Here is a 26446-nt window from a genome sequence, read left to right as displayed (position 1 = left end):
TTGCTTTCTTTAACTTAGAAACGCTTTTTAAATACCCGTTAGTAAGTATTTTAAGGTATTTTTAAGTAAAAATTATTATTAATGGTTAAGCAGTTATAAAGCACCCGTTAGTTACCACACAGTGTGCTAAAACTGTGGTTTAACATGAAGCCTCAAAGGCAACTCATGTATAGGATTCCTTGGTTATGGGATTACAGCTGGGTGATAAAGACACAAACATAGGCTTTATTCTCTGGCCATGTGTAAGGCGTGCCTTTTCTTTGGCTCCTTACGCTATTGAGTGTCTATTTGCTTATTTGTTTTAGGAATTCTGAAGTGTAAAAAGGACAAAGCTTATGAAGGTGGTCAGTTGTGTGCAATGTGCTTCAGTCCAAAGAAGTTGTACAAACATGAGATTCACAAGCTGAAGGACATGACTTGTCTGAAGCCTTCCATAGAGTCTCCTCTGAGACAGAACAGGAGCAGCAGTATTGAGGAGGAGCAAGAACAAGAAGAGGATGGTGACAGCCAGCTCATCATGGAGAAATTCCAACTCTCCCAGTGGAATGTCTCTTTGAACATGACTGACGAGCACGGGAACATGGTGAACTTGGTCTGTGACATCAAGAAACCAATGGATGTGTACAAAATTCACTTGAACCAAACGGATCCTCCAGATATTGACATAAATGCAACAGTTGCCTTGGACTTTGAGTGTCCAATGACCCGGGAAAACTATGAAAAGCTATGGAAATTGATAGCATACTACAGTGAAGTTCCCGTGAAGCTACACAGAGAGCTCATGCTCAGCAAAGACCCCAGAGTCAGCTACCAGTACAGGCAGAATGCTGATGAGGAAGCTCTTTACTACACAGGCGTGAGAGCCCAGATTCTTGCAGAACCAGAATGGGTCATGCAGCCATCCATAGATATCCAGCTGAACCGACGTCAGAGTACGGCCAAGAAGGTGCTACTTTCCTACTACACCCAGTATTCTCAAACAATATCCCCCAAAGATACAAGGCAGGCTCGGGGCAGAAGCTGGGTAATGATTGAGCCTAGTGGAGCTGTGCAAAGAGATCAGACTGTCCTGGAAGGGGGTCCATGCCAGTTGAGCTGCAATGTGAAAGCTTCTGAGAGTCCGTCTATCTTCTGGGTGCTTCCAGATGGCTCCATCCTGAAAGCGCCCATGGATGACCCAGACAGCAAGTTCTCCATTCTCAGCAGTGGCTGGCTAAGGATCAAGTCCATGGAGCCATCTGACTCGGGCTTGTACCAGTGCATTGCTCAAGTGAGGGATGAAATGGACCGCATGGTATATAGGGTACTTGTGCAGTCTCCCTCCACTCAGCCAGCCGAGAAAGACACAGTGACAATTGGCAAGAACCCAGGAGAGCCGGTGATGTTGCCTTGCAATGCTTTAGCAATACCCGAAGCCCACCTTAGCTGGATTCTTCCAAACAGAAGGATAATTAATGATTTGACTAACACATCACATGTATACATGCTGCCAAATGGAACTCTTTCCATCCCAAAGGTCCAAGTCAGCGATAGTGGTTACTACAGATGTGTGGCTGTCAACCAGCAAGGGGCAGACCATTTTACCGTGGGAATCACAGTGACCAAGAAAGGGTCTGGCTCGCCATCCAAAAGAGGCCGACGCCCAGGTGCAAAGGCTCTTTCCAGAGTGAGAGAAGACATCGTGGAGGATGAAGGGGGCTCAGGCATGGGAGATGAAGAGAACACTTCAAGGAGACTTCTGCATCCAAAGGACCAAGAGGTGTTCCTCAAAACAAAGGATGATGCCATCAATGGAGATAAGAAAGCCAAGAAAGGGAGAAGAAAGCTGAAACTCTGGAAGCATTCGGAAAAAGAACCAGAGACCAATGTTGCAGAAGGTCGCAGAGTGTTTGAATCCAGACGAAGGATAAACATGGCAAACAAACAGATTAATCCAGAGCACTGGGCTGACATTTTAGCTAAAGTCCGTGGGAAAAATCTCCCTAAGGGCACAGAAGTACCCCCAGTGATTAAAACCACAAGTCTTCCATCCTTGAGTCTAGAAATCACACCACCTTTGCCTGCTGTTTCTCCCCCGTCAGCATCTCCTGTGCAGACAGCGACCAGTGCTGAAGAATCCTCAGCAGATGTACCTCTACTTGGTGAAGAAAAGCACGTTTTGAGTACCATTTCCTCAGCCAGCATGGGACTAGAACACAACCACAATGGAGTTATTCTTGTTGAACCTGAAGTAACAAGCACACCTCTGGAAGAAGTTGTTTATGAGTTTTCCGAGAAGACTGAGGAGATAACTTCCACTGAAGGCGACCTGAAGTGGACTGCAGCCCCTACACTTATATCTGAGCCTTATGAACCATCTCCTACTCTGCACACCTTAGACACAGTCTATGAAGAGCCCACCCATGAAGAGACGGCAACAGAGGGTTGGTCTGCAGCAGATGTTGGATCCTCACCAGAGCCCACATCCAGTGAGTATGAGCCTCCATTGGATGCTGTCTCCTTGGCTGAGTCTGAGCCTGCGCAATACTTTGACCCAGATTTGGAGACTAATTCACAAACACATGAGGATAACATGAAAGAATACACCTTTGCACACATTACTCCAATCCCCACCACCTGGGTTAATGACTCTAGTACATCAAAGTCATTTGAGGATTCTACTATAGGTGAACAAGGTGTCCCAGGCAAATCACATTTACAAGGACCGACAGAGAACATCCAGCTTGTGAAAAGTAGTTTAAGCACTCAAGACACCTTACTGATTAAAACAGGTATGAAAGAGAAGTCTCAGACACTACAGGGAGGAGATATGCTAGCGGGAGACCCCACACACTCCAGAAGTTCTGAGAGTGAAGGCCAACAGAGCAAATCCATCACTTTGCCTGACTCCACACTGGGTATAATGAGCAGTGTGTCTCCAGTTAAGAAGCCTGCAGAAACCACAGTTGGCACCCTGCTAGACAAAGACACCACAACAGCAACAACAACTCCAAGGCAAAAAGTTGCTTCGTCATCCACCATGACCACTCACCCTCCTCGAAGGAGACCCAATGGGAGAAAGAGATTACGCCCCCACAAATTCCGCCACCGACACAAGCAAACCCCACCCACAACTTTTGCCCCATCAGAGACTTTTTCTACTCAACCAACTCAAGCACTTGAAATTAAGATTTCAAATCAAGTGGAGAGTTCTCCGGTTCCTACAGCTTGGGTGGATAACACAGTTAATACCCCCAAACAGTTGGAAATGGAGAAGAATGCAGAACCCATATCCAAGGGAACGCCACGGAGAAAACACGGGAAGAGGCCAAACAAACATCGATATACCCCTTCTACAGTGAGCTCAAGAGCTTCCGGATCTAAGCCCAGCCCTTCTCCAGAAAATAAACATAGAAACATTGTTACTCCCAGTTCAGAAACTATACTTTTGCCTACAACTGTTTCTCTGAAAACTGAGGGCCCTTATGATTCCTTAGATTACATGACAACCACCAGAAAAATATATTCATCTTACCATAAAATCCAAGAGACACTTCCAGTCACATATAAACCCACAACAGATGGAAAAGAAATTAAGGATGATGATGCCACAAATGTCGACAAACATAAAAGTGACACTTTAGTCACTGGTGACTCAATTACTAATGTCATACCAACTTCTTGCTCCTTGGTCTCCACTACAGGAGAATTTAAGGAAGAATCCTCTCCTGTAGGCTTTCCAGGAACTCCAACCTGGAATCCCTCAAGGACAGCCCAGCCTGGGAGGCTACAGACAGACATACCTGTTACTACTTCTGGGGAAAACCTTACAGACCCTCCCCTTCTTAAAGAGCTCGAGGATGTGGATTTTACTTCTGAGTTTTCATCCTCTGTGACAGTCTCCACACCATTTCAACAGGAAGAAGTTGGTTCTTCCACAACTCTCTCCAGCATAAAAGTGCAGGTGTCTTCAAGTCAGGCAGAAACCACCACTCTTGATCAAGATCATCATGAAACCACTGTAGCTATTCTACTCTCTGAAACTAGACCACAGAATCACACCCCTACTGCCGCCCAGATGAAAGAGCTAGCATCCTCGTCCCCACGCACGATTCTCATGTCTTTGGGAGAAACCACCACCACTAAGCCAGCACTTCTCAGTCCAAGAACATCTCAAACATCTAGAGATTCCAAGGAAAATGTTTTCTTGAATTATGTGAGGAATCCAGAAACCAAAGCAGCCCCAGTGAACAATGAAGGGACACAGCATATGTCAGGGCCAAATGAATTATCAACACCCTCTTCCGACCAGGATGCATTTAACTTGTCTATAAAGCTGGAATTGGAGAAGCAAGTATTTGATAATAGGAGTCTACCACATGGCCCAGATGGCCACCACCAGGATGGAAGAGTTCATGCTTCTCATCAACTAACCAGAGTCCCTGCCAAACCCAAACTGTTCCTACCAACAGGAGCAGTGAGGCTGCCTGAAATGTCCACACAAAGTGCTTCCAGATACTTTGTAACTTTCCAGCCACCTCATCACTGGACCAACAAACCAGAAATAACTACATATCCTTCTAGGTCTTTACCAGAGAACAAGCAGTTTACAACTCCAAGATTATCAAGTACAACAACTCCTCTCCCATTGCACATGTCCAAACCCAGCATTCCTAGTAAGTTTGCTGACCGAAGAACTGACCAATTCAATGGCTACTCCAAAGTGTTTGGAAATAACAACATCCCTGAGGCAAGAAACCCAGTTGGAAAGCCTCCCAGTCCAAGAATTCCTCATTATTCCAATGGAAGATTCCCTTTCTTTACCAACAGGACTCTTTCTTTTCCACAGCTGGGAGTCACCCTGAGACCCCAGATACCCACTTCTCCTGCCCCAGTAATGAGAGAGAGAAAAGTTAATCCAGGTTCCTACAACAGGATACATTCCCATAGCACCTTCCATCTGGACTTTGGCCCTCCAGCACCTCCGTTGTTGCACACTCCGCGGACCACGGGGTCACCCTCAACTAACTTACAGAATACCCCTCTGGTCTCCTCCACCCAGAGTTCTGTCTCCTTTGTAACATCTTCTGTCCAGTCCTCAGGAAGCTTCCACCAGAGCAGCTCAAAGTTCTTTGCAGGAGGACCGCCTGCATCCAAATTCTGGTCTCTTGGGGAAAAGCCCCAGATCCTCACCAAGTCCCCACAGACTGTGTCCATCACTGCCGAGACAGATGCTGTGTTCCCCTGTGAGGCAACAGGAAAACCAAAGCCTTTCATTACTTGGACAAAGGTTTCCACAGGTAAGATGTTTAAGCATCTACTTTTTTTTTTTTTTTTTGGTCAATTTTTATTTTATTGGCTAGCAATATAATACATTAAAACAGCATGTGTTGAACAACATAAGCACATTAGGAGAAATTTTTATAACACATTTGGGGAATTGTTTTTACTTGAATAAGCGTTTATTGTTATTTTTATAATTTCAGCTTTTGTTTTAGATGCAGGGGGAGCATGTGCAAGTTTGTCGCACGGGTAGATTGCATGATGCTGAGGTTTGGGGCACAGATGATCCCATTACCCAGGTAGCTAGCACAGCACCCGATAGGTGGATTTTTCAGCCCTTGCCACCCCTCCCTCTCTCCTCTAGTAGTCCCAAGGGTCTATTTGTCCTATCTTAATGTCCATATGTACCCAATCTACACTTTAACCAGAGTTTGTGTAGGAGAGAGTTACCGGAGTCTTACTTTAGGATTAATTCACCTTTCTTATGGACTCAAGGGCCTCTCTGGGCAGGGGTGGCTGGCCACTGCAAGCCTGGCATGCCCATGCAGCCAGCTAGCCCGAGGAGTTCAGGAGAACAGCATTAGCATAAATAAATAAAGGGGAGGCTGTGTCTCTAGTAATTGAGCTTGTGCCATCTTAGCTCACCTTGGAAGTGGCTGGGACTCATGCCTGCTTCTAGAATTCTCTATTAAACCCACGTTTGCCCTCCTTTGCCTGAAGATGGCCCTGTTTCTGGGACTAGTGTAAAAATGAAAAAGAGAAACAAAACATTCTTTTTATCTATCCTTTTTTTTATAGCATACTTATTTCGTATGTGTGTGATGACAACACAAAATCTACTCTCAACAATTTTCAAGTATAAGCTAAATTGTTATTACCTGTAGTTGCCATGAGTATAATACCACTTAAGCATATTCCTCCTAACTGAACTTCATACTCTTTAATTAATATCTTCCCTTTACTCCCATCCCCATCCCCTGGTAACCACCATACCACTATCTGCTTCAGCTTCAGTGAGTTCAACTTTCTTACATTGCACATATAAATGAGATCATGCAGTATTTGTCTTTCTGTGCCTGGTTTATTTCACTTAACCTAATGTCCTCCAGGTTCATTTATGTTGTGGCAAATGACAGAATTTCCTTTTTTTTTTTTTTTTTTTTTTTTTTGAGACGGAGTCTCGCTCTGTCGCCCAGGCTGGAGTGCAGTGGCGCTTCTTTTTTAAAAAAAAAAAAAAAAGAAAGAAAGAAAAACAAAAGACAGAATGGTATTTCATTGTGCATATATGCCACATTCTCTTTATCAATTCATTCATTGATGGACACTTAGCTGAATTCCATATCTTGGCTGTTGTGAATAGCACTGTAGTAAATACGGGAGTGCAGATGTCTTGTCAACACACTGACGTTATTTCCTTTGTCTAAATACCCAGTAGTGGGATTGCTAGACTATAGGCAGCTCTATTGTTAGTTTTATGAGGAACTTCCATACTGTTTTCCATAGTGGTTGTACCAAATTACATTCCCACCAACAGTGTACGAGGGTGCCCTTTTCTCCACATCTTCACCAGTGTCTGTTGTTTTTGGTCTTTTTGATAATAGACATTCCAGCAGGCATGAGATGATATCTCAGTTTTTCATTTCTTTAACGGTTAGCACCAAAACAGGCTGGGTGTGGTGGCTCACACTTGTAATCCCAGCATTCTGGGTAGCCAAGACAAGAGAATCACTTGAGGTCAGGAGTTCAAGACCAACCTGGGCAACACAGCAAGACCATGTCTCTACAAAAAAAAAAAAAAAAATAAAATTATCCAGGAGTGGTGGCCTGCACCTATAGTCCCAGCTACTTAGAAGGCCGAGTCCAGGAGGTTGAGCCTACAGTGAGCTATGATTGTACCACTGCACCCTCACCTGGGAGACAGAGCAATACCCTATCTCTAACAAATAAAATAAATATAAAAAAACCTTTAAAAAACACTAAAACATTCTACCTTCTACATTTGCTTTTGCTGTCTGAGTGATAAAGTGGAGAATTAGATTAACTAATACTGCTCGTTTGAGCATTATCAAAAGGGCACAGTTTATGCCAAAGCTGACTGTGTTACTTTTCTCCAGGAGCTCTTATGACTCCGAATACCAGGATACAACGGTTTGAGGTTCTCAAGAACGGTACCTTAGTGATACGGCAGGTTCAAGTGCAAGATCGAGGCCAGTATATGTGCACCGCCAGCAACCTGCACGGCCTGGACCGGATGGTGGTCTTGCTCTCGGTCACCGTGCAGCAACCTCAAATCCTAGCCTCCCACTACCAGGACGTCACCGTCTACCTGGGAGACACCATTGCAATGGAGTGTCTGGCCAAAGGGACCCCAGCCCCCCAAATTTCCTGGATCTTCCCAGACAGGAGGGTGTGGCAAACTGTATCCCCCGTGGAGGGCCGCATCACCCTGCACGAAAACCGAACCCTTTCCATCAAGGAGGCGTCCTTCTCAGACAGAGGCGTCTATAAGTGCGTGGCCAGCAATGCAGCCGGGGCGGACAGCCTGGCCATCCGCCTGCATGTGGCGGCACTGCCCCCGGTTATCCACCAGGAGAAGCTGGAGAACATCTCGCTGCCCCCTGGGCTCAGCATTCACATTCACTGCACTGCCAAGGCTGCGCCCCTGCCCAGCGTGCGCTGGGTGCTCGGGGACGGTACCCAGATCCGCCCCTCGCAGTTCCTCCACGGGAACTTGTTCGTTTTCCCCAACGGGACGCTCTACATCCGCAACCTCGCGCCCAAGGACAGCGGGCGCTATGAGTGCGTGGCCGCCAACCCGGTGGGCTCCGCGCGCAGGACAGTGCAGCTGAACGTGCAGCGTGCAGCAGCCAACGCGCGCATCACGGGCACCTCTCCGCGGAGGACGGACGTCAGGTACGGAGGGACCCTCAAGCTGGACTGCAGCGCCTCGGGGGACCCCTGGCCGCGCATCCTTTGGAGGCTGCCCTCCAAGAGGATGATCGACGCGCTCTTCAGGTAGGCGGCTCTGCGTGGCTTCCTGTAAATCGCTGGGCTGGTGGCCCCAACGAATATGAGTCCATTTTCAGGATGAATATGCACACACACTGCTCCCTGCGTCCGATAAAATTAAATGAAATTAATTAGCAGGGCACGGTGGCTCACGCCTGTAATCCCAGCACTTTGGGAGGCCAAGGTGGGCAGATCACTTGAGGTCAGGAGTTTGAGACCAGCCCGGCCAACATGGTGAAACACTGTCTCTAATAAACATACAAAAATTTGCCGGGCGTGGTGGCAAGTGTCTGTAGTTCCAGCTACTCGGGAGGCTGAGGCAGGAGAATTGCTTGAACCCGGGAGGTGGAGGTTGCAGTAAATCAAGATCACACCACTTCACTCCACCCTGTACGACAGAGTGACAGTCCATCTCAACTAATAATAATAATAAATTCATTAGAGACAGGGTGTCACTCTGTTGCCCAGGCTGGAGTGCAGTGGTGTGATTATAGCTCACTGCAGCCTCAAACTTCTGTGTTCAAGCGATCGTCCAGCCTCAGCCTCCTGAGTAGCTGAAACTACTGGTGCACACCACGAGGCACGGCTTGTTATTATTATTATTATTTACTTTTTGTAGAGATGGGATCTGCTATGTTCCCAAGGGTGATCTCGAACACTTCACCTCAAGCAATCCTCCCACCCTGACCTCCCAAAGTGCTGGGATGACAGGCCTGAGCCCCTGTTCCTGGCCCAGTGTGTGATTTTTATGCAATGAAATGTTGTCCCTCTAAACTCGGATCCAGAAGAAATACCTAACTTCTTAACAAATACTTAACTTCCTCCTCTCTTGCCCAATGGTTTTTACAGCCTGGAGAAGGTTGTGGAAAGTGATTGACTGCAAATAAGAACTCCCTGTTGAATCTGATGTTAGGTTGGCCTGACCATGGGTTCAAGGGCATGAAACGTAGTCGAAGATGTCAATCCTATTCCTGCAAGTGTGTGTGGATCAAACCATTGGGCATTTTGCAATAGTAGCCATCTGGGCTGATGCATCACAGAACCAACTATTTTTGTGTTATTCCAGTGACCTAATGCCACAGTAGAGCATTTGGGAAACTGACATCTACTCCTTTTTCTTTTTTTCTGTAGTTTTGATAGTAGAATCAAGGTGTTTGCCAACGGGACCCTGGTGGTAAAATCAGTGACGGACAAAGACGCTGGAGATTACCTGTGCGTAGCTCGAAATAAGGTTGGTGACGACTACGTGGTGCTCAAGGTGAATGTGGTGATGAAACCGGCCAAGATTGAGCACAAGGAGGAGAACGACCACAAAGTCTTCTATGGGGGTGACCTGAAAGTGGACTGTGTGGCCACCGGGCTTCCCAATCCTGAGATCTCCTGGAGCCTCCCGGATGGGAGTCTGGTGAACTCCTTCATGCAGTCAGATGACAGCGGTGGACGCACCAAGCGCTATGTCGTCTTCAACAATGGGACGCTCTACTTTAACGAAGTGGGGATGAGGGAGGAAGGAGACTACACCTGCTTTGCCGAAAATCAGGTCGGGAAGGACGAGATGAGAGTCAGAGTCAAGGTGGTGACAGCGCCTGCCACCATCCGGAACAAGACTTACTTGGCGGTTCAGGTGCCCTATGGAGACGTGGCCACTGTAGCCTGTGAGGCCAAAGGAGAACCCATGCCCAAGGTGACTTGGTTGTCCCCAACCAACCGGGTGATCCCCACCGCCTCTGAGAAGTATCAGATATACCAAGATGGCACTCTCCTTATTCAGAAAGCCCAGCGCTCTGACAGTGGCAACTACACCTGCCTGGTCAGGAACAGCGCCGGAGAGGATAGGAAGACCGTGTGGATTCACGTCAATGTCCAGCCACCCAAAATCAACGGTAGCCCCAACCCCATCACCACTGTGCGGGAGATAGCAGCCGGGGGCAGTCGGAAACTGATTGACTGCAGAGCTGAAGGCATCCCCACCCCGAGGGTGTTATGGGCTTTTCCCGAGGGTGTGGTTCTGCCAGCTCCATACTATGGAAATCGGGTCACTGTCCATGGCAACGGTTCCCTAGACATCAGGAGTCTGAGGAAGAGCGACTCCGTTCAGCTAGTATGCATGGCGCGCAACGAGGGAGGGGAGGCCAGGTTGATCGTGCAGCTCACTGTCCTGGAGCCCATGGAGAAACCCATCTTCCACGACCCGATCAGCGAGAAGATCACGGCCATGGCGGGCCACACCATCAGCCTCAACTGCTCTGCCGCGGGGAGCCCGACACCCAGCCTGGTGTGGGTCCTTCCCAATGGCACCGATCTGCAGAGCGGACAGCAGCTGCAGCGCTTCTACCACAAGGCTGACGGCATGCTCCACATCAGCGGTCTCTCCTCGGTGGATGCCGGGGCCTACCGCTGCGTGGCCCGCAACGCCGCTGGCCACACGGAGAGGCTGGTCTCCCTGAAGGTGGGGCTGAAACCAGAAGCAAACAAGCAGTATCATAACCTGGTCAGCATCATCAACGGTGAGACCCTGAAGCTCCCCTGCACCCCTCCCGGGGCTGGGCAGGGACGTTTCTCCTGGACGCTCCCCAACGGCATGCGTCTGGAGGGCCCCCAAGCCCTGGGGCGCATTTCCCTTCTGGACAATGGCACCCTCGCGGTTCGTGAGGCCTCGGTGTTTGACAGGGGTACCTATGTATGCAGGATGGAGACGGAGTACGGCCCTTCGGTCACCAGCATCCCCGTGATTGTGATCGCCTATCCTCCCCGGATCACCAGCGAGCCCACCCCCGTCATCTACACCCGGCCCGGGAACACCGTGAAACTGAACTGCATGGCTATGGGGATTCCCAAAGCTGACATCACGTGGGAGTTGCCGGATAAGTCGCATCTGAAGGCAGGGGTTCAGGCTCGTCTGTATGGAAACAGATTTCTTCACCCCCAGGGATCACTGACCATCCAGCATGCCACACAGAGAGACGCCGGCTTCTACAAGTGCATGGCAAAAAACATTCTCGGCAGTGACTCCAAAACAACTTACATCCATGTCTTCTGAAATGTGGATTCCAGAATGATTGCTTAGGAACTGACAACAAAGCGCGGTTTGTACGGGAAGTCAGGCTGGGGAATCGGAGCTCTTAAATAATGTGTCATAGTGCATGGTGGCCCCCTGTGGGTTTCAAGTTGAGGTTGAACTTGATCTACCATTGTTGGGAAAAGGAAGCAATACAGACACCAGAAGGAGGGCTCAGCCTCGCTGGGAACTTTCTTTTGTGTTTACATCATTCCAGAGGCTTCATTCGCTGTATCTGTGCTCTGACTGCAATTTTTCTTTTTTTGCAAATGCCACTCAACTGCCTTCATAAGCGTCCATAGGATATCTGCAGAACATTCACCAAAAATAAACCATAGACACGAACAATCCCCCACTACCCCATTAAAGACGCATCACCTAGTTAACCTGCTGCAGTTTTTACATGGTAGACTTTGTTCCAGATTGACAAGTCATCTTTCAGTTATTTCCTCTGTCACTTCAAAACTCCAGCTTGCCCAATAAGGATTTAGAAGCAGAGTGATTGATATATATATATATATATTTTAAATTCAGAGTTACATACATACAGCTACCATTTTATATGAAAAAATCCATTTCTTCCTGGAACTCACCTTTTATATAATGTTTTATATATATTTTTCCTCTCAAATCAGACGATGAGACTAGAAGGAGAAATACTTTCTGTCTCATTAAAATTAATAAATTATTGGTCTTTACAAGACTTGGATACATTACAGCAGACATGGAAATACAATTTTAAAAAATTCCTCTCCAACCTCCTTCAAATTCAGTAACCACTGTTATATCACCTTCTCCAGGAACCCTGCAGTGGGGAAGGCTGCAATATTAGATTTCTTTGTATGCAAAGTTTTTGTTGAAAGCTGTGCTCAGAGGAGGTGAGAGGAAAGGAAAGAGAAAACTGCATCATAGCTTTACAGAATTGAATCTAGAGTCTTCTCCTAAAAGTTCAGAAATTTCTCTGCAGTATCTGAGCTGTCCATCCAGTCTAAGGTGGCTGCTTCTTCCCCAGCCATGAGTCAGTCTGTGCCCATGAATAATACAAGACTTGTTATTTCCATGACTGCTGTACTGTATTTTTAAGGTCAATATACTGTACATTTGATAATAAAATAATATTCTCCCAAAAACCAGGCAGTGATGACAATGCTATTTTCAAACAAAAGAGAGTCACATGAATTTGGGTTTCCATCAGCGTGGTTGAAAAAACTGCTTTCATTCACCTTCTCTCAATGATTATCTTCTCTACACATTTTTAACAGGCAAGGAAACTGAGTCAAAGGTAATGCTTCTGATGACAGATTGGGCAGGCAGGAAGGCAGAGTTTGAGTGTCACTTGCATGTAGTGACAATTTCAGTATGCAGCAAGACAGTGTGGGGACTGAGAAGCAGTGTTCTAGGAAATCCTTCAGGATTTTTCTTTTTTAATTTTTTGTCAAAGAGACATCTGGAAATACATGTACTGGTGTTCCACAAATATGCAAAACTGTCCTTCTTTTGCTTCCCCTGAGAGGAAGGAAAAAGGCAGACAAGATAAACATTTGGGAAAAATATGACTGTCAGCATTTCAAGAAATGCACTGTCGCCAATTGTTAAAGAATGTCGGTCATGGAAACTAAAGAATGCATTTTTTTTTTAAACTCTGTGGGAGGCAAAGAGCCTGTCTCTCATTCATCAATCCACTTATCTGCTTAAATATATCTGCACAGCCCTTACTGTGTGTTGGATATCAAGAGAGGCCTGAGGAGGCAGAGAGGTGGAGGAGGAGGTGGTGCTTGGAGTGTTTATCCTCAATAGACAGGCTCTTCAGATGATGCAAGGTCTCTCAAAATGCACATGAATGACATTTGGGGCTGGATGATTCTCTGGGCTGGGGTGTCCTTTGTAGGGTGTTGAGCAGCATCCCTGGGCTCTACCCACCAGATACTAGTACCCCTCCAACCCCCAAAATTGTGATGACCAAAAATGTCTCTGGACATTGCCAAATGCCCCTTTAGGGGGTGCAAACTTGCTCCTAGCTGAGAGCCACTGACATAAAGAACAGATTAGATTGGTAGATAAATAACTGACAGAAGATTGATATAGATAGATAAGTGATAGATAGATGGTAGATAGATGACAGATAGATAATATATATGGATAGGAGACATAAAGATTGATACAGATAGATGATTTATAGATATAAATAGATAATAAATATAGAAAGGAGTAAGATAGGTCGATAGATAATAGATGGTTGGATGGATGATTGATTGATAGATAAACGGTGGATGGTTGGATGGATGACAGATACACAGATGGATAAATGATGGATGGTTGGGTGAATGTTAGATAGATAGGTATATAGATAAATAGATGATGGATGTTTGGATGAATTATAGATAGATGATAGGTAATAAATCATTGAATGGATGATCAATAGATGGATAGATACATACATAGACTGATGAGAGATGGTTGGGTGGATTAGATAGGTAGTTGGGTAGATGATAGATGGGTAGATAGAAAAATAGACGATGGATGGTTGGATGGGTGATGGATGGATGGAAAATAGATAGATAGATAGATAGATAGATAGATAGATAGATAGATAATAGATTGAGTTTCTCATGCTAAGGATTTCTCAGCCTCAGCACTATGGACATCTGGGGCTGGAGGATTCTCTGTGGTGGGACCGTCCTGTGCACTGTAGGGTGTTGAGCAGCGTCCCTGGGCTCCACCCACCAGATGCCAGGAGCATCCACCACCCCAGTGTGACAACCAAAACGGTCTCTGGACATGGCCACATTCTCCCCATGAGGCTGTACCATCCCTGGTTAGAAAACACTGTGCTAGATAAATACACGCAGCAGAGGGTTTTAGAAACACATTCATCTGGACTCCCTGCTTCAGTGAATGATGCGGAAACTGAGATCTGGGGAGGTAAATTCTCCTAGGTGTAGAGAATGTTTCTGCAGGACATACCTTGGTGAAATTTTACCTGGAAAAAAATGGTAAAAACATCCTATCAACCCAAATTTCTGCATTCACATGAGGTGATGGGCTGAAGAGGCATTTGGAAACATTCAAAGTGGTTCAGAGAGCATTCAGATTCTAGGGGATGAAAAAACAGGTGGGATTGTAGTCCCATTAAGAAAGAGCTATATTTTGATGGCTGACGTAGCATTTTCATGGAGCCAAGAATAGAAGAATGGCTGGGCAGAATGATATGGACAAATCGGGGGACGTGTTCTCCTGGCAGCAAAAACATCATGAAAAAAGTTCGAGCCTCAAGCAAGGAGACCTTGGGCCTAGTGATAGATAAAATGTAATAGTGGTGCAGGCCCATAGTCACAGCTACTCAGGAGGCTGAGGTAGGAGGATCACTTGAGCCCAAGAGTTTGAGGCTGCAGTGAGCTATGATCACACCACTGCACTACAGCCTGGGTGATAAAGTGAGACCCTGTCTCTGAATATTAAAAAGTAATAATTAATTTTTTAAAAATAATAGACATATTTGGACTACAGTCTAATGTGTTTCATTTGGGGTTGAACATGGTAGGATATTGTAATCGGTTGAACAACATTCTGCAAAAAAATTATCTCTACCTGGAACCTGTCAGTGCAACCTTATTTGGAAAAAGAGTCTGCAGATGTGATCATGTGAATGATCTGGAAATGAGATTATTCTGGATAAGGATGGGTCCTAAATGCAATAAGTGTCACTATAAGAGACAGATGAGGGGACACAGACACAGAGGAGGAGGTCACATGGAGACAGAGGCAGAGACTGGAGTGACATGGCCACAAGCCCAGGGATTCTTGGAGCCCCCAGGAGCTGGAAGAGGCAGGAAGGATCCTACCCTAGAACATCCAGAGGGAACTGCATACAATTGTAGTGTATTGAGCAGTGGCCCCCAAAATATATGCCCATATTCTGACTCTCAGAAGCGGGGAATGGGACCTTATTTGGAAATAGGGTCTTTGCAGGTGTAATTACGGTAAAGATCTTGAGATGCGATCATCCTGGATTAGATGGGCCCTAAATCCAATTACAGGTGTCTGTTTAAGAGACAAAAGAGGAGGCACAGACACAGGAGAAGGCCACGTGGAGATGGAGGCACAGACTGGAGTGATGCCCAGGGACGCCTGGAGCCACCAGGAGCTGGGAGAGGCAGGAAGGAGCCTCCCCTAGAGCCTCCAGAGGGAGCATGGCTCTGAGATACCTTGATCTCAGACTTCTCATCTCCAGAGCTGGGAGAGAGTTCATTACTGTTGTTTTAAGCCCCTATTTTGAGGTGATTGGTTACAGACGTCCTAAGAAATAAATGCAAATATTTTAAATTTTCTTGTAGGAATGGTCATGATGAGAGATACTTAGCACCTCATGACTTAGGTAAAATAAGAGCCATTTAAACCAGTGTGTCCAGAACACGAAGGTGTGTGATTTGAGCAGATCATTAATCAGAATCACATATGGCTGTATCATTATTTGTAAATAATACACTAACTGGAAGATAGTTGTTTTTTCTCCCTAAATGGCTAAGTTCTGCCATCTGGTATATGTGCTTGTAAACCTGTGGACACAAGCAAAATCCCTAGCTAACAGTCCACTGTTACCAATTAATTACTCTCAGGACCTCACAGAAAAACAAAACTTCAACCAGGTTCTAGTCCTTGAAGTCTGGTTTGTAATTGCAAAGGCAGCTCTTGTTTCAATGAAGCTTGGCTGAATGTGGGACAAGATGAGGAAGACCCCAACCCTGCTGTTGAATTCAGTCTGCAAGACACTGAACCCCACAAGATCCTTTTCTGCACTTTTGTCATTAAAGACCCAAGTCTCACCTGTAATCCCAGAACTTTGGGAGACCAAGGCCTGCAGATTGCTTGAGCCCAGGAGTTCAAGACCAGCCTGGGCAACATAGCAAGATCCCATCTCTACAGAAAATACAAAAATTAGCTGGGTGTGGTGGTGCACGCCTGTAGTCCCAACTACTCTGGAGACTGAGGTAGGAGGATCACTTGAGCCCGAGAGGTTGAGGCTGCAGTGAGCCGAGATCGCACCACTGCACTCTAGCCTGGGTGACAGCGTAAGACGGTCTCCAAAAATAAGAAAAGGACCCAAGTCTTTTGGAGGTGGAAGTTCAGTAACAGATTAATTATGAAACTAAGAGGGGTAGTGTTAGTGAGTTTCTGGATGGCCAGCATGAACTGACTCTGTTTTGGAAAACAAAAACAAAAAAAAACCAAAAACGTTGGTTTACCTTCATCCAGAGAGGCTGTTTGGCTTCCTTTTTAGCAGTATTTTTTAACCTTTGGTTCTTGTTGGCTTTATGTTATCATCTCCTGGATTGATTTAAACATCCTCATGTCCAAGTGTCTTCATTTCCTGGGACTGCGATTGCAAATGACCACAGAACTGGTGGCTTAAAACAACAGGAATTGATTATCTCACAGTTCTGGAGACCAGCAGTCTGAGGTCAAAGTGTGGCCAGAGCTGCGCTCCTTCTGGAGGTTCTAGGGGAGGATCCTTCCTGCCTCTCCCAGCTCCTGGAGGCTCCAGGAATCCCTGGGCTTGAGGCGGCATCAATTCAGTGTCTGCCTTGGTCTCCATGTGGCCTACTCCTCTCCATCTGTGTCTCCTCTTCTGTATCTTAGAAGGACACCTGTCATTTGCTCTAGGGCCACACTAATCCAGGATGATCTCATCTTGAGATCCTTGATTTAAGTATATCTGCAAAGCCCTTATTTCCAAATAAGGTTCCATTTATAGGTTCTGGGGTTAGGATGTGGACATATCTTTTTGGGAGACCATGGTTCAATCCATTACAATTGTATCCCGTTCCTTCTGGAGGCTCTAGGGGAGGATCCTTCCTGCCTCTCCCAGCTCCCGTGGGTTCCAAGCATCCTTGGGCCTGTAGCCTCATCACTCCAGTCTCTGCCTCCATCTCCATGTAGCCTTCTCCTCTGTGTCTCCTTTTCTGTCTCTCTCTCTCTCCCATTTTTTTTTTTAGACGGAGTTCCGCTCTTGTTGCCCAGGCTGCGTGCAATGGCGTGATTTCTGCTCACTGCAACTTCCACCTCCCAGGTTCAGGCGATTCTCCTGCCTCAGCCTCCCAGTCCTCTGTCTACTATAAGGACATTTGTCCATAGATTTAGGGCTCATCTAATCCAGGATGATCTCATTTTGAGATACTTAAGACAATTATATCTTATGTAAATAAGTTCACATTTATAAGTTCCAGAGGTTATGACATAGATAGACACATCTTTGGGAGCCGCCATTCCACCTGTTACACCAGACTCTGACCTACAAATCAGAATCTCTGAGAGAGAAGCTTGGGTGAGTACAAAGTGCAGCAAGAATGTGATGAGGAAGTGGCATCTTTAGCGCTGGAATTCATTTGTTCCTGAAGTGGTTTGGCAAAACTATACTGTGATCCATCACATATTTCTTATTATTTAACCCTCTATGGGGCAACCTATTGTGCTAATTTGTACCATATTGTGTGATACCTCCCCCCATGAAGACATTAGAACCTTGGTGTGGTGTTGAAATTCTGCATGCTTCTGTTTTCAGATTTGTGGGAAAGAGGAAATTTATAGGACACTCACCTCATAAGGCCATTGTGAAAATAGAAGATGAGGTTCTTAGAACAAAACCTGTCCAATCACAAGTACTCAGTATATGTTGGTTATTTTCATATTTATTGCTATTATTTCTCCAGTATTTTGAAGAGCAATGGTTTTCAAAGTGTGTTCAAGTTAAGAATCACAACCACTCTTGGGAGAGTTGAATTCTGAAGAAGGGTGCTTAGATATGACCACTATAATGGTGTAAGATTGGAGCATTGGTGTAGGTCCAATCCTACACCATCCAACTTCAGCTGCAGCTTATGCATCCTAAGCCATGTAGCATAACCAGAACTAGAAACCAAAACTAGAACCAACGTGTGTGCTGTGCTGTGTTGTGCCTAACCATGGAGCTTTGGGAAAACATGGCCGATCAAACAAGGTTTTGAGTGGATGGGACACTTGGGAAAACATGGCCAATTAAGGCTTTGAGTGGATGAGGAGTCTTGGAAAAGCATGGCTGATCCACAAGGTTTTGGGTGGATGGAAAGCCTTGGGAAAACATGGCTGATCAAACAAGGTTTTGGGTGAATGGGAGCCTTGGGAAAACATGGTTAATCAAACAAGGCTTTGAGAGGATGAAAAGCCTTGGGAAAACATGGCTGATCAAACAAGGTTTTGAGTCGATTAGGAGCCTTGGAAAAACATGGTCCATGAAACAAAGCTTTGAGTGAGTGAAGAGCCTTGGGAAAACATGGCCAATCAAACAAGGTTTTGGGTGAACGGGGAGCTTTGGGAAAACATGGCTGACCAAATAAGACTTCAAGTGAATGAGACACAAGCTTGAATTTAGGTCCTGTTCTTGAATAGCTGTGGGAATGTAGATGTCATCTACTTAAACTTCTGTTTCTTTGTGTGTGTCAAATGGGGATGACACCACTCACTTTACTGGGTCATTGGGAAAACCACTGCATATAGCTGGTGGGACAAAACTTGAAAGTTCCATTAAAAAAAGAAGAAAAACACTGAAGCTGTGTCCACTCCCTGGTAGGGTAGTATAAATTATCTGAAAGAAAAAGTACCTTTTTTGTTTTAGAAAACACTCTATGATGCTTTCTGATTATGTAAATAGAAAAAGCTTCAGGGGCTAGTCAGTGTTTTCAGTCAAGGGAAATTACTATATGGTGTTGTCGGCAGAGAGAAAGGAAGGGCTGAGGAGCCCAACTAGAGCAGTAGGCATCCCAGAGAGTGAGTTGCAGAGTGACGATGTATCACTTGTGGCTGCAACGTTGCTGCCCAAGGCTGAAACAGAGGAGATGCACCCACCTTCCATTCCTCCCACTTCTCCTCCAAACTCCTGCTAACCGGTCCCACTGCTGACTTCGGTAACAAGCCAGCTGATAGAAGCTCTGTTGGGAACGTCCTCCTTGCCATGCAGAGCTGAAGATATATAGGAAGTAGACCAGGGAAACGGGTGACAGGAAAACTGGTATAGAAGAGAACCACTACTCACAATGTCTGGTTGAAGATGTGTCTAGTTTCTTCAGTGCTGTGTGCGCATTGACCTGGCCAGTGCGTGGAATATGGTAGATACTAAAAAATGTCTTGAGTGGCTATGATAAAGGTATTTGAATTTTCTCTTTGGCTGGGAGGTGATTCTGAAGTTGACTCATTTTGTCTTCCTCTGGGGAAAGCCTTGAATTCTGAGCTTTATGGCAGTAATAAGGATCACATGAACTGTTATATTTATAATTACTTCTTAATTTGTTCCCACTTATGCACAATTTTCATTCTCCAATATTTGCAAAACTTTAGTAAAGTTCTGTGACACAAAGCAACCTTGGGTTGGTGGTGTGTTGGGGCATGAAGAAAGATGGCTGCTTTCTCTTCTGTTGATGAAGACTTTGAGAGGGAAAAGCAGCAACCTGAATAAACATAATATAAAGATCTGAGAGATTATCAAAATCCAGATGAAGAAAGTAAACAGAGCCTGTGGACTATTTGAAGTACTAGGAAAGACCGCAAATCTGCTTGACACTCAACTTGACTCAATGTATGCCGTCATTTAATTAAGGATAGCCCCTGGAAGGCTGGCGAAACGGAAAATCCTTAGATTGGGGTATAAAACCTTTATCTCATGTCTGCCTCATCATGGATTCTCATAAATAAGGATGCTCCTTTCCCACTATCATCTTTTCTTTGATTCCAGGAAAGCATCCACTGCCATTTAACCCAATGTAATGCTTTATCTGCTGGGTATCTTCAGGGATACAATTTTTTTTAGGTTTTTGTGATGCTTGTAGAATGCCATAAGGATAGGAAATGATTCCTGCCCTTATTATCTCTCCTTTCCCACCTGAAACCCACTCAAATGAACTACAGCATGTAAGAAAAGCAAGGGTGATCTTCATACGAGCTTTTCACAGTAGCCCAGTTCTGTGCATGTGTGGGCAAGTGAGTATAACCATGATGCAAGCATCCATGATATTGTCTAAGCTTTTTATGACCGAGGGACCTTTGAGAACAATCTGGAAATTCTACATATTCCTTTACTCTTTATATCTGTTCTAGGGTAGGGTCCCACCATAACTGCCACTGCTGATTTTCTTTGTACTGCAATATCTTTTTTCTTCCTCAACTTTTATTTACCCAATTTTATTCTTTTCTGTCTTCAATCCATTCTTTTCTCTCCTCACTCATAAATCCCACTAGCTTCAACCATAACTTTTATATATTAAGGGATTTTACTTATGTTTCTTTTTCCTGAGTTCCATTTCTTCTTGTTTTTCTGCAACTTTCTGCCACTCTCTCTCTCTCACTCTGTACTCACTAGAATATTCCACTGTGTTCCAAACTGCATTCACCATCTGGGACAAATTAGATCATGTTTCCAATGAGCTGCTTCCTCAGACAAGAAGGAAATTATACAGATTCTCTCGTGATCATATGACATGTTTAGACCAGTGAAATGTAAGTGGATATGATGTAAATTTTATCCAAGCAGAGGACTCAAGACATTCCTTAACCCTGTACCTCCAGCCCTCCACCATGAGGGCAGAAGGAAATGTTTCTTTTGGCTCCAAAATAGGAACCCAGCCCGGCTGAACCCAGCAGAGCCCAACTGAGCTGTAGCTGACTTGCAACCTTCCTATCACACAAGCACATTTATTTTTGAATTGGAGTATTTGTTACTGCAGCAGAAGCTGACGTATACACCATCTTTCTTCCAAATTTAGCTTTTCCTCCTTTGCTATTTCTGTTAATGCCACCACCTCTTTCAGTTTATAAAGCTAGAACGTTTTATGATACTTACTCTTCCTTGCTTTCCTTTCAATCACTCACCAAACTATGTTGAGACACCTTTGTAACACTGATCTTATCCTTCTATTTCTCCCTATTCCTGGTCTATCACTGCTCTGGAGCTGATGCCAAATTTGAGATCTCACTTGGATTATTGCTGATGTTGCCTACTAAAGTCTTCAACTTAATGCATTCAACACACAATACTGCTAAGCTAGTCTTATGCTCTAGAGTTCCAGTCATGCTACTTCAGTCAAAAAGCCTCAGATTGGATCTTCAAATTTACATAATAAACTCCACCACTCTGGATTAGTAAACAAGGGCTTCAGCTACCTTTCAAGTCTTCCATTTCATTTTTTACTCCATCTTTTAACACAAGAAGGATTCTTATTGTCACCCAAACATTTATGACCCTCTATCAAAGACTTTTCTCACCATCACTATCATCATCATCATCATCATCATCACAACAATCACCATGATCACCATCATTATTGATATCATCATCATCATCCTGTTTATCAACTGCAAGGTCACTCCTCTTACTCCTCGCTCCCTTTCACCATCACACTTTCACACCATGCAGTCTTAGACTGGACATCAGCAGAGGTAAAATTGTGTAAAAGCTTCCCTTTGGAAATAAAGCTTTGCCTCTTTGAAACATACTTGGTAAACTAGAAATGAAAATCATAGACCTTGTAAAAGATTTCTTTGTCTTTCTTACTCTCACCATTCTCTCAGAATTTGGTCAACATTTACTGAGATGTAGCATGGGATAAGCACTGAGTCAGACAGTGGAATGAAAAGTGAATTGCATGGGATTCCTGTATCCCAGTTAACTTATAATACAAGTTGTAGATTCAGACGTTAATTGTAACATGATAAGATAAGCATCTAATGATGTATGTACAAAGGACAAAGATTATGAAAACAATTAAATGAGAATTATCAGTTGTTGATAAATGTAAAAAAAAGGGTACTGGTTTATTTTCTGTTTTTTGAAAGTTTATTTTATTATTACACTTTTTTCAGAAGCTGGGTATGGGGAGGGTCTTCCAGGCTCGGTGAGCAGCTATGTGTATAACACTCAGGTGCATCATTTTCTATCTCCTGTCTTTATCCCTTCACATATTTATGGCCTTTGACTTTTCTACGATGGTGATTTAAAAACGAATATTCCCTGTTATACCACTTTTCCCTACATTCCTGACTTTTACTGCCTCTAGAATTCCCAAAAACTGCCTTTGCTTATTATATATGTCACCCAAATGACAAGTTCTCCCTCTGCCCTTCACTTAAACATGCCGGTAGAATGATTTAGGTACTCTCCCGAAGACTACGGAAAGCCCATAGCTACTTCCTATTCTGAGGTGCTTCGGTGGGAGAAAGGCGAATAATTGTTCTCATAGCCACTGAGTTGCAATGTGCCTCCTCTTGCTTCAGTCTCCAGCTTCTGGTAAAATTCTCCATCAATTCTACCTGCCAACGTATGACCACGGAAGGCTTCTGTCTCAATGACTGGGTAAATTTGTCCCAATCTCGTATTCAACTTCTCTCCTTCATCTTCCAAAATTCAATACTGATGATAATAATTGGTATCTATGTAGAGTCTTGACAGTCTTGGCCAGTTTCCATATATTACTCATTTGATTATCACAACCACCCTGCAAGTTGGTGCCGATACCACTGCTCCCATTTTACCTAGTAGGAAGTTGAGGCACAGTGAGTTTGAACAGCTTGCCTTTGGTCATTCAGTTCGAAAATGGTACAATTACTATTCCACCTTCCTACCTTCTTAATGAGAACTTTAAATCTAGAAAGACTGTGCTTTATATTCATGTTCCTCTTCTGTTCTATGAGAACTTCAGAACCTAGGAAGTTTCTGCGCTACATTCCATTATCTTAACCTCTGTACAACCTTGTCACATGAACGTGGGTTAGAAGATAATGAAAGGCAATATCATATAGGATGGGGCATATGGGGACAATAAAACTTCAAATATCACCACTCTTTAAGGCAATGGAAATGTCAAACCCTGATAAATCTCCTCATCAGTGGTTCTTAATTTTGGATGCACTTTGAAATCATTGTAAGAGTTTAATAAATCTGATGTCTGATAACATCTCTCTCTTTCCCTTACCCCACTGTTAGCAATTCAGATTTGATTAGTTTGGGGAATGTTTTGGGTGTTGGTATTTGTGCAAGCTCCCTGGTGATTCTAATGATCAGCCAAGATTGAGAACTTCTGTTCTAGCTTGCATCTCTGTAGACTTCACTCTACCTCCTTACTTTCATTCTAAGAACTTTACATCCAATCTTGCTTGAAGCTCCAACCTTTTGTTCCCCCAACTGGTAGCAGTAAACCTTCAAATGCCAATCACTATGCGGAGCTGAGCCATCAACATCCTTACTTTGCCTGAACCTGTTCCGTACACACCAGCACTGGGACACACTCCACCCTTTGCAAAGTCAAAAAGGCTCATTGACATTTTAGTTTACTCTCCCAAAAGAACAAGTTTCTTTCCAAATAGAATTATTTAGCACTTTAGTGCACTGACTTAAATAGTATTTTTTCCTTCTAAGGAGAAACTACCCTCAGAATATATGTTATTTGAGCCATTTTAAAAATAATTATTAGTCTGGGATAAGTAGATAGATAGAATATATAGTATATAATATAAAACACATAAATATAAAATATAAGCATAAAATTACATATATGAGTATGTGTGTGTATCAATAGATTCAAGATTGAGGGACTCATTTTTTAGACTGCTATTAAATCCATTTTAAAATAACCTGCTAAATCCTTTATTACACAAACACTTACCCAAATCTCACACTGTAATTACTGCTGACTGTTTTAGTCCACACCATAAAAATAGCATACCTTGCACCTTTAGGATTCATTAAACCCAGTTAAAGAATTTCATTTGAGCATGTCTGTCATCTGTTTATAAAAAGCTTCCTATGTGTAAAAGAGAATACCACACTCATGAATATTACCCAAGTTCTCGGACACATCTTAATGTAGCCTAAATTGTTCATTCTTATTTTAAAAGTCTTTTTCTATTTCTCTTTGGAAGTTATGGAATAACAGATGGAGAAATGAAGAGATGGGATTCCAAGTGGAGAGATGGATAATCCAAACAGTCACATGTAGGAGGGAAAACATAATTTGGGGGACATTTTCAAGTACAAATAATAAATTAAAAAGAAATCTTGGTTATTTTTTGTTTGACACATTCCTCCTTTTTGAGTGCAAAAGAAAACATGTGTTAAAGAAGCAGTTCTGCCATAATGTTAGCCTGGACCTACATCTGACTCCGTTATTGAGTTGCCCAGTTCCTTGACCGGCAACATTGATGGTGATGTGACTGCCCTGAGGTAGAGGTGGCTACCTGTCCACCAAGCGCCGCGTACTTCCTGCGATATTGAACGTAGATCCTTAGGCAAAGACTACATTTCCCATGCTCCCTTGCTCTGAGGTGGAGTCATGTGATGGATTCCCGCCAATGGGGTGATGTGATGAATTCCGTCAATGGTGTGTGTCCTTTCTTGGCTCAGGAGTAAAGAAGCAAGGACGCTTTTCTACCTCTCTGTTCTCATTCCCCACTCAATAAAGGGATTATAAGGCACTAGGGGATGGGGAAGGCAAGGTGGGAAGAACTTGAGTTCTTGAATGAATTCAGAGCACTTTCAATGGGTGTCCACAAAGTCTCTCTATTATCGTACTATACCTTACCTTCTTACCCTTACTGCTGCCATACCTCTTGAGAAACACTCTTGCTCTTGACATCAGAGAGCAATACTTATCAAGGTATGCCTTTGTTAGACTGAGGTTTATTTTACCCATAGTATATTTCCACAGAGCCACAAAATGTTGTCATGTTTGAATGAAATAATATTTGTGAAAGCCTCCCCTAGAAATGATATGTAAATACCATCTATTATTGTTATGATGATGATTATTATTATTTCTTTGATGCAATGGTATTAATGGCATAACTCCAATTTACACAATGAACTGTAATTTTTTAAAAGCATTCCCTTATACTGCCATTTAAAGGGTATAACAATACTGGAGGTGGAACATTATTTCTTTATTCCAGATTAGAGGACTAAGGTTCATGGGATTATGTACCAATTTAAGTTCTCCCCACAAGTAAGTGATAGAGAAATGTTGTCTGCAGCCCAGGCAAGTGTCCCTGATACAATTTAGTTGAATTATTAATCACAGCATACATTACAATTTTCTACAAGTCCCCATTCACAATCTTAAGACTCTTAGCCCTCTTTATCATCTAAGAGATTTCTAAACAAGTATATTTTATGTTTTAAAAAAACCATAAAGAGGTTGGGGAATAGGGAAGCATTGTTAGTGGAATCTAGCTTCAACTTTCTGTTGTGAGAAAGAAATATGGACATGTGGCTTTTGGAAGAAAAAAAGCAAAGCTATTTTTCATTAATGTCCAGCAACATGAATTTTAAGACAATAAGAAAAAAACAAGCAAACAAAAAATCTAAGAGTTTCCATGTATAACAGGAGGCTCACACAGTCTTTTTTCATTATTTTATGTTATATAAGCTTTTGTGAAATATGTCAACATAATGCAATCACACATTTTCTGGGCTTGGCTGAGGGGTTGAAGTTTACAGTTTTTCCTCAAGATTTGGCTTTGAATCATTATAAAAATAGCTTATGTGTATAAACATTTTCTATCTTACTTTCTAGATGATGGTAGGAGATTGAGGTTCATTTTAAGTAAGTACTTAAAGGAAGAGATAAAAAATGATTTTCAGATGACTGGATTAAAACCCACTGCAGTTTTATTTTTTTAGTGTTGATTCTGGAAAAGTGAGACTTTTATTAGGCAAGGATTTAAACTAATAGAAAAAAAAACCACTGATATTTTGCTACAGAAAATACTGAATTTAATACATTCTTAAACAGAGAAAGATAATCTGTCTTGATGTCCTCCTTGCTGAAACAAGAGCAGGCACAAAAACCCACCCTGCAGCCAGGTGGCTGGAGGACAAGGGGAAGTAGGAGGAGGAGGAAGAGGAGGAAAGGAAGAGGAATAGTAGGAGGAGAAGGAGAAGGAGAAAGAAGGAGGAGGAGGAGAGAAGGAGGAAAAGGAGGAAGAAGAGAAGGAGGAGGAGGAGAAAGAGGAGGAGAAGGGGAGGGAAAAGGAAAGGGAAGAGGAGAGGAGAGGGAGGAGACAGGAAGAGTATATCCCTTTGTGACTATCAAATTAGTTGTT

General features: G+C 43.8%; 1 protein-coding gene across 1 annotated transcript in view; it reads left to right on the top strand.

Moving 5' to 3' along the window:
• LOC126947108 (matrix-remodeling-associated protein 5) overlaps positions 1–12459 on the top strand; it is a 34338-nt gene extending 21879 nt beyond the window's left edge. The window contains exons 5-7 of the mRNA XM_050777725.1: positions 306–5279; positions 7377–8277; positions 9403–12459. Coding sequence (XP_050633682.1) covers positions 306–5279; positions 7377–8277; positions 9403–11311 — 7784 coding nt within the window. The 3' untranslated portion in view covers positions 11312–12459. The remainder of the gene's footprint in view (positions 1–305; positions 5280–7376; positions 8278–9402) is intronic.
• The last annotated feature ends 13987 nt before the right edge of the window (positions 12460–26446 follow it).

Source organism: Macaca thibetana, chromosome Y, assembly GCF_024542745.1.
Source record: "Macaca thibetana thibetana isolate TM-01 chromosome Y, ASM2454274v1, whole genome shotgun sequence".
Classification (NCBI taxonomy): Eukaryota; Metazoa; Chordata; class Mammalia; order Primates; family Cercopithecidae; genus Macaca; species Macaca thibetana.
Note: the sequence above shows the minus strand (reverse complement) of the source record. Positions and strands in the feature narration are given on the sequence as shown.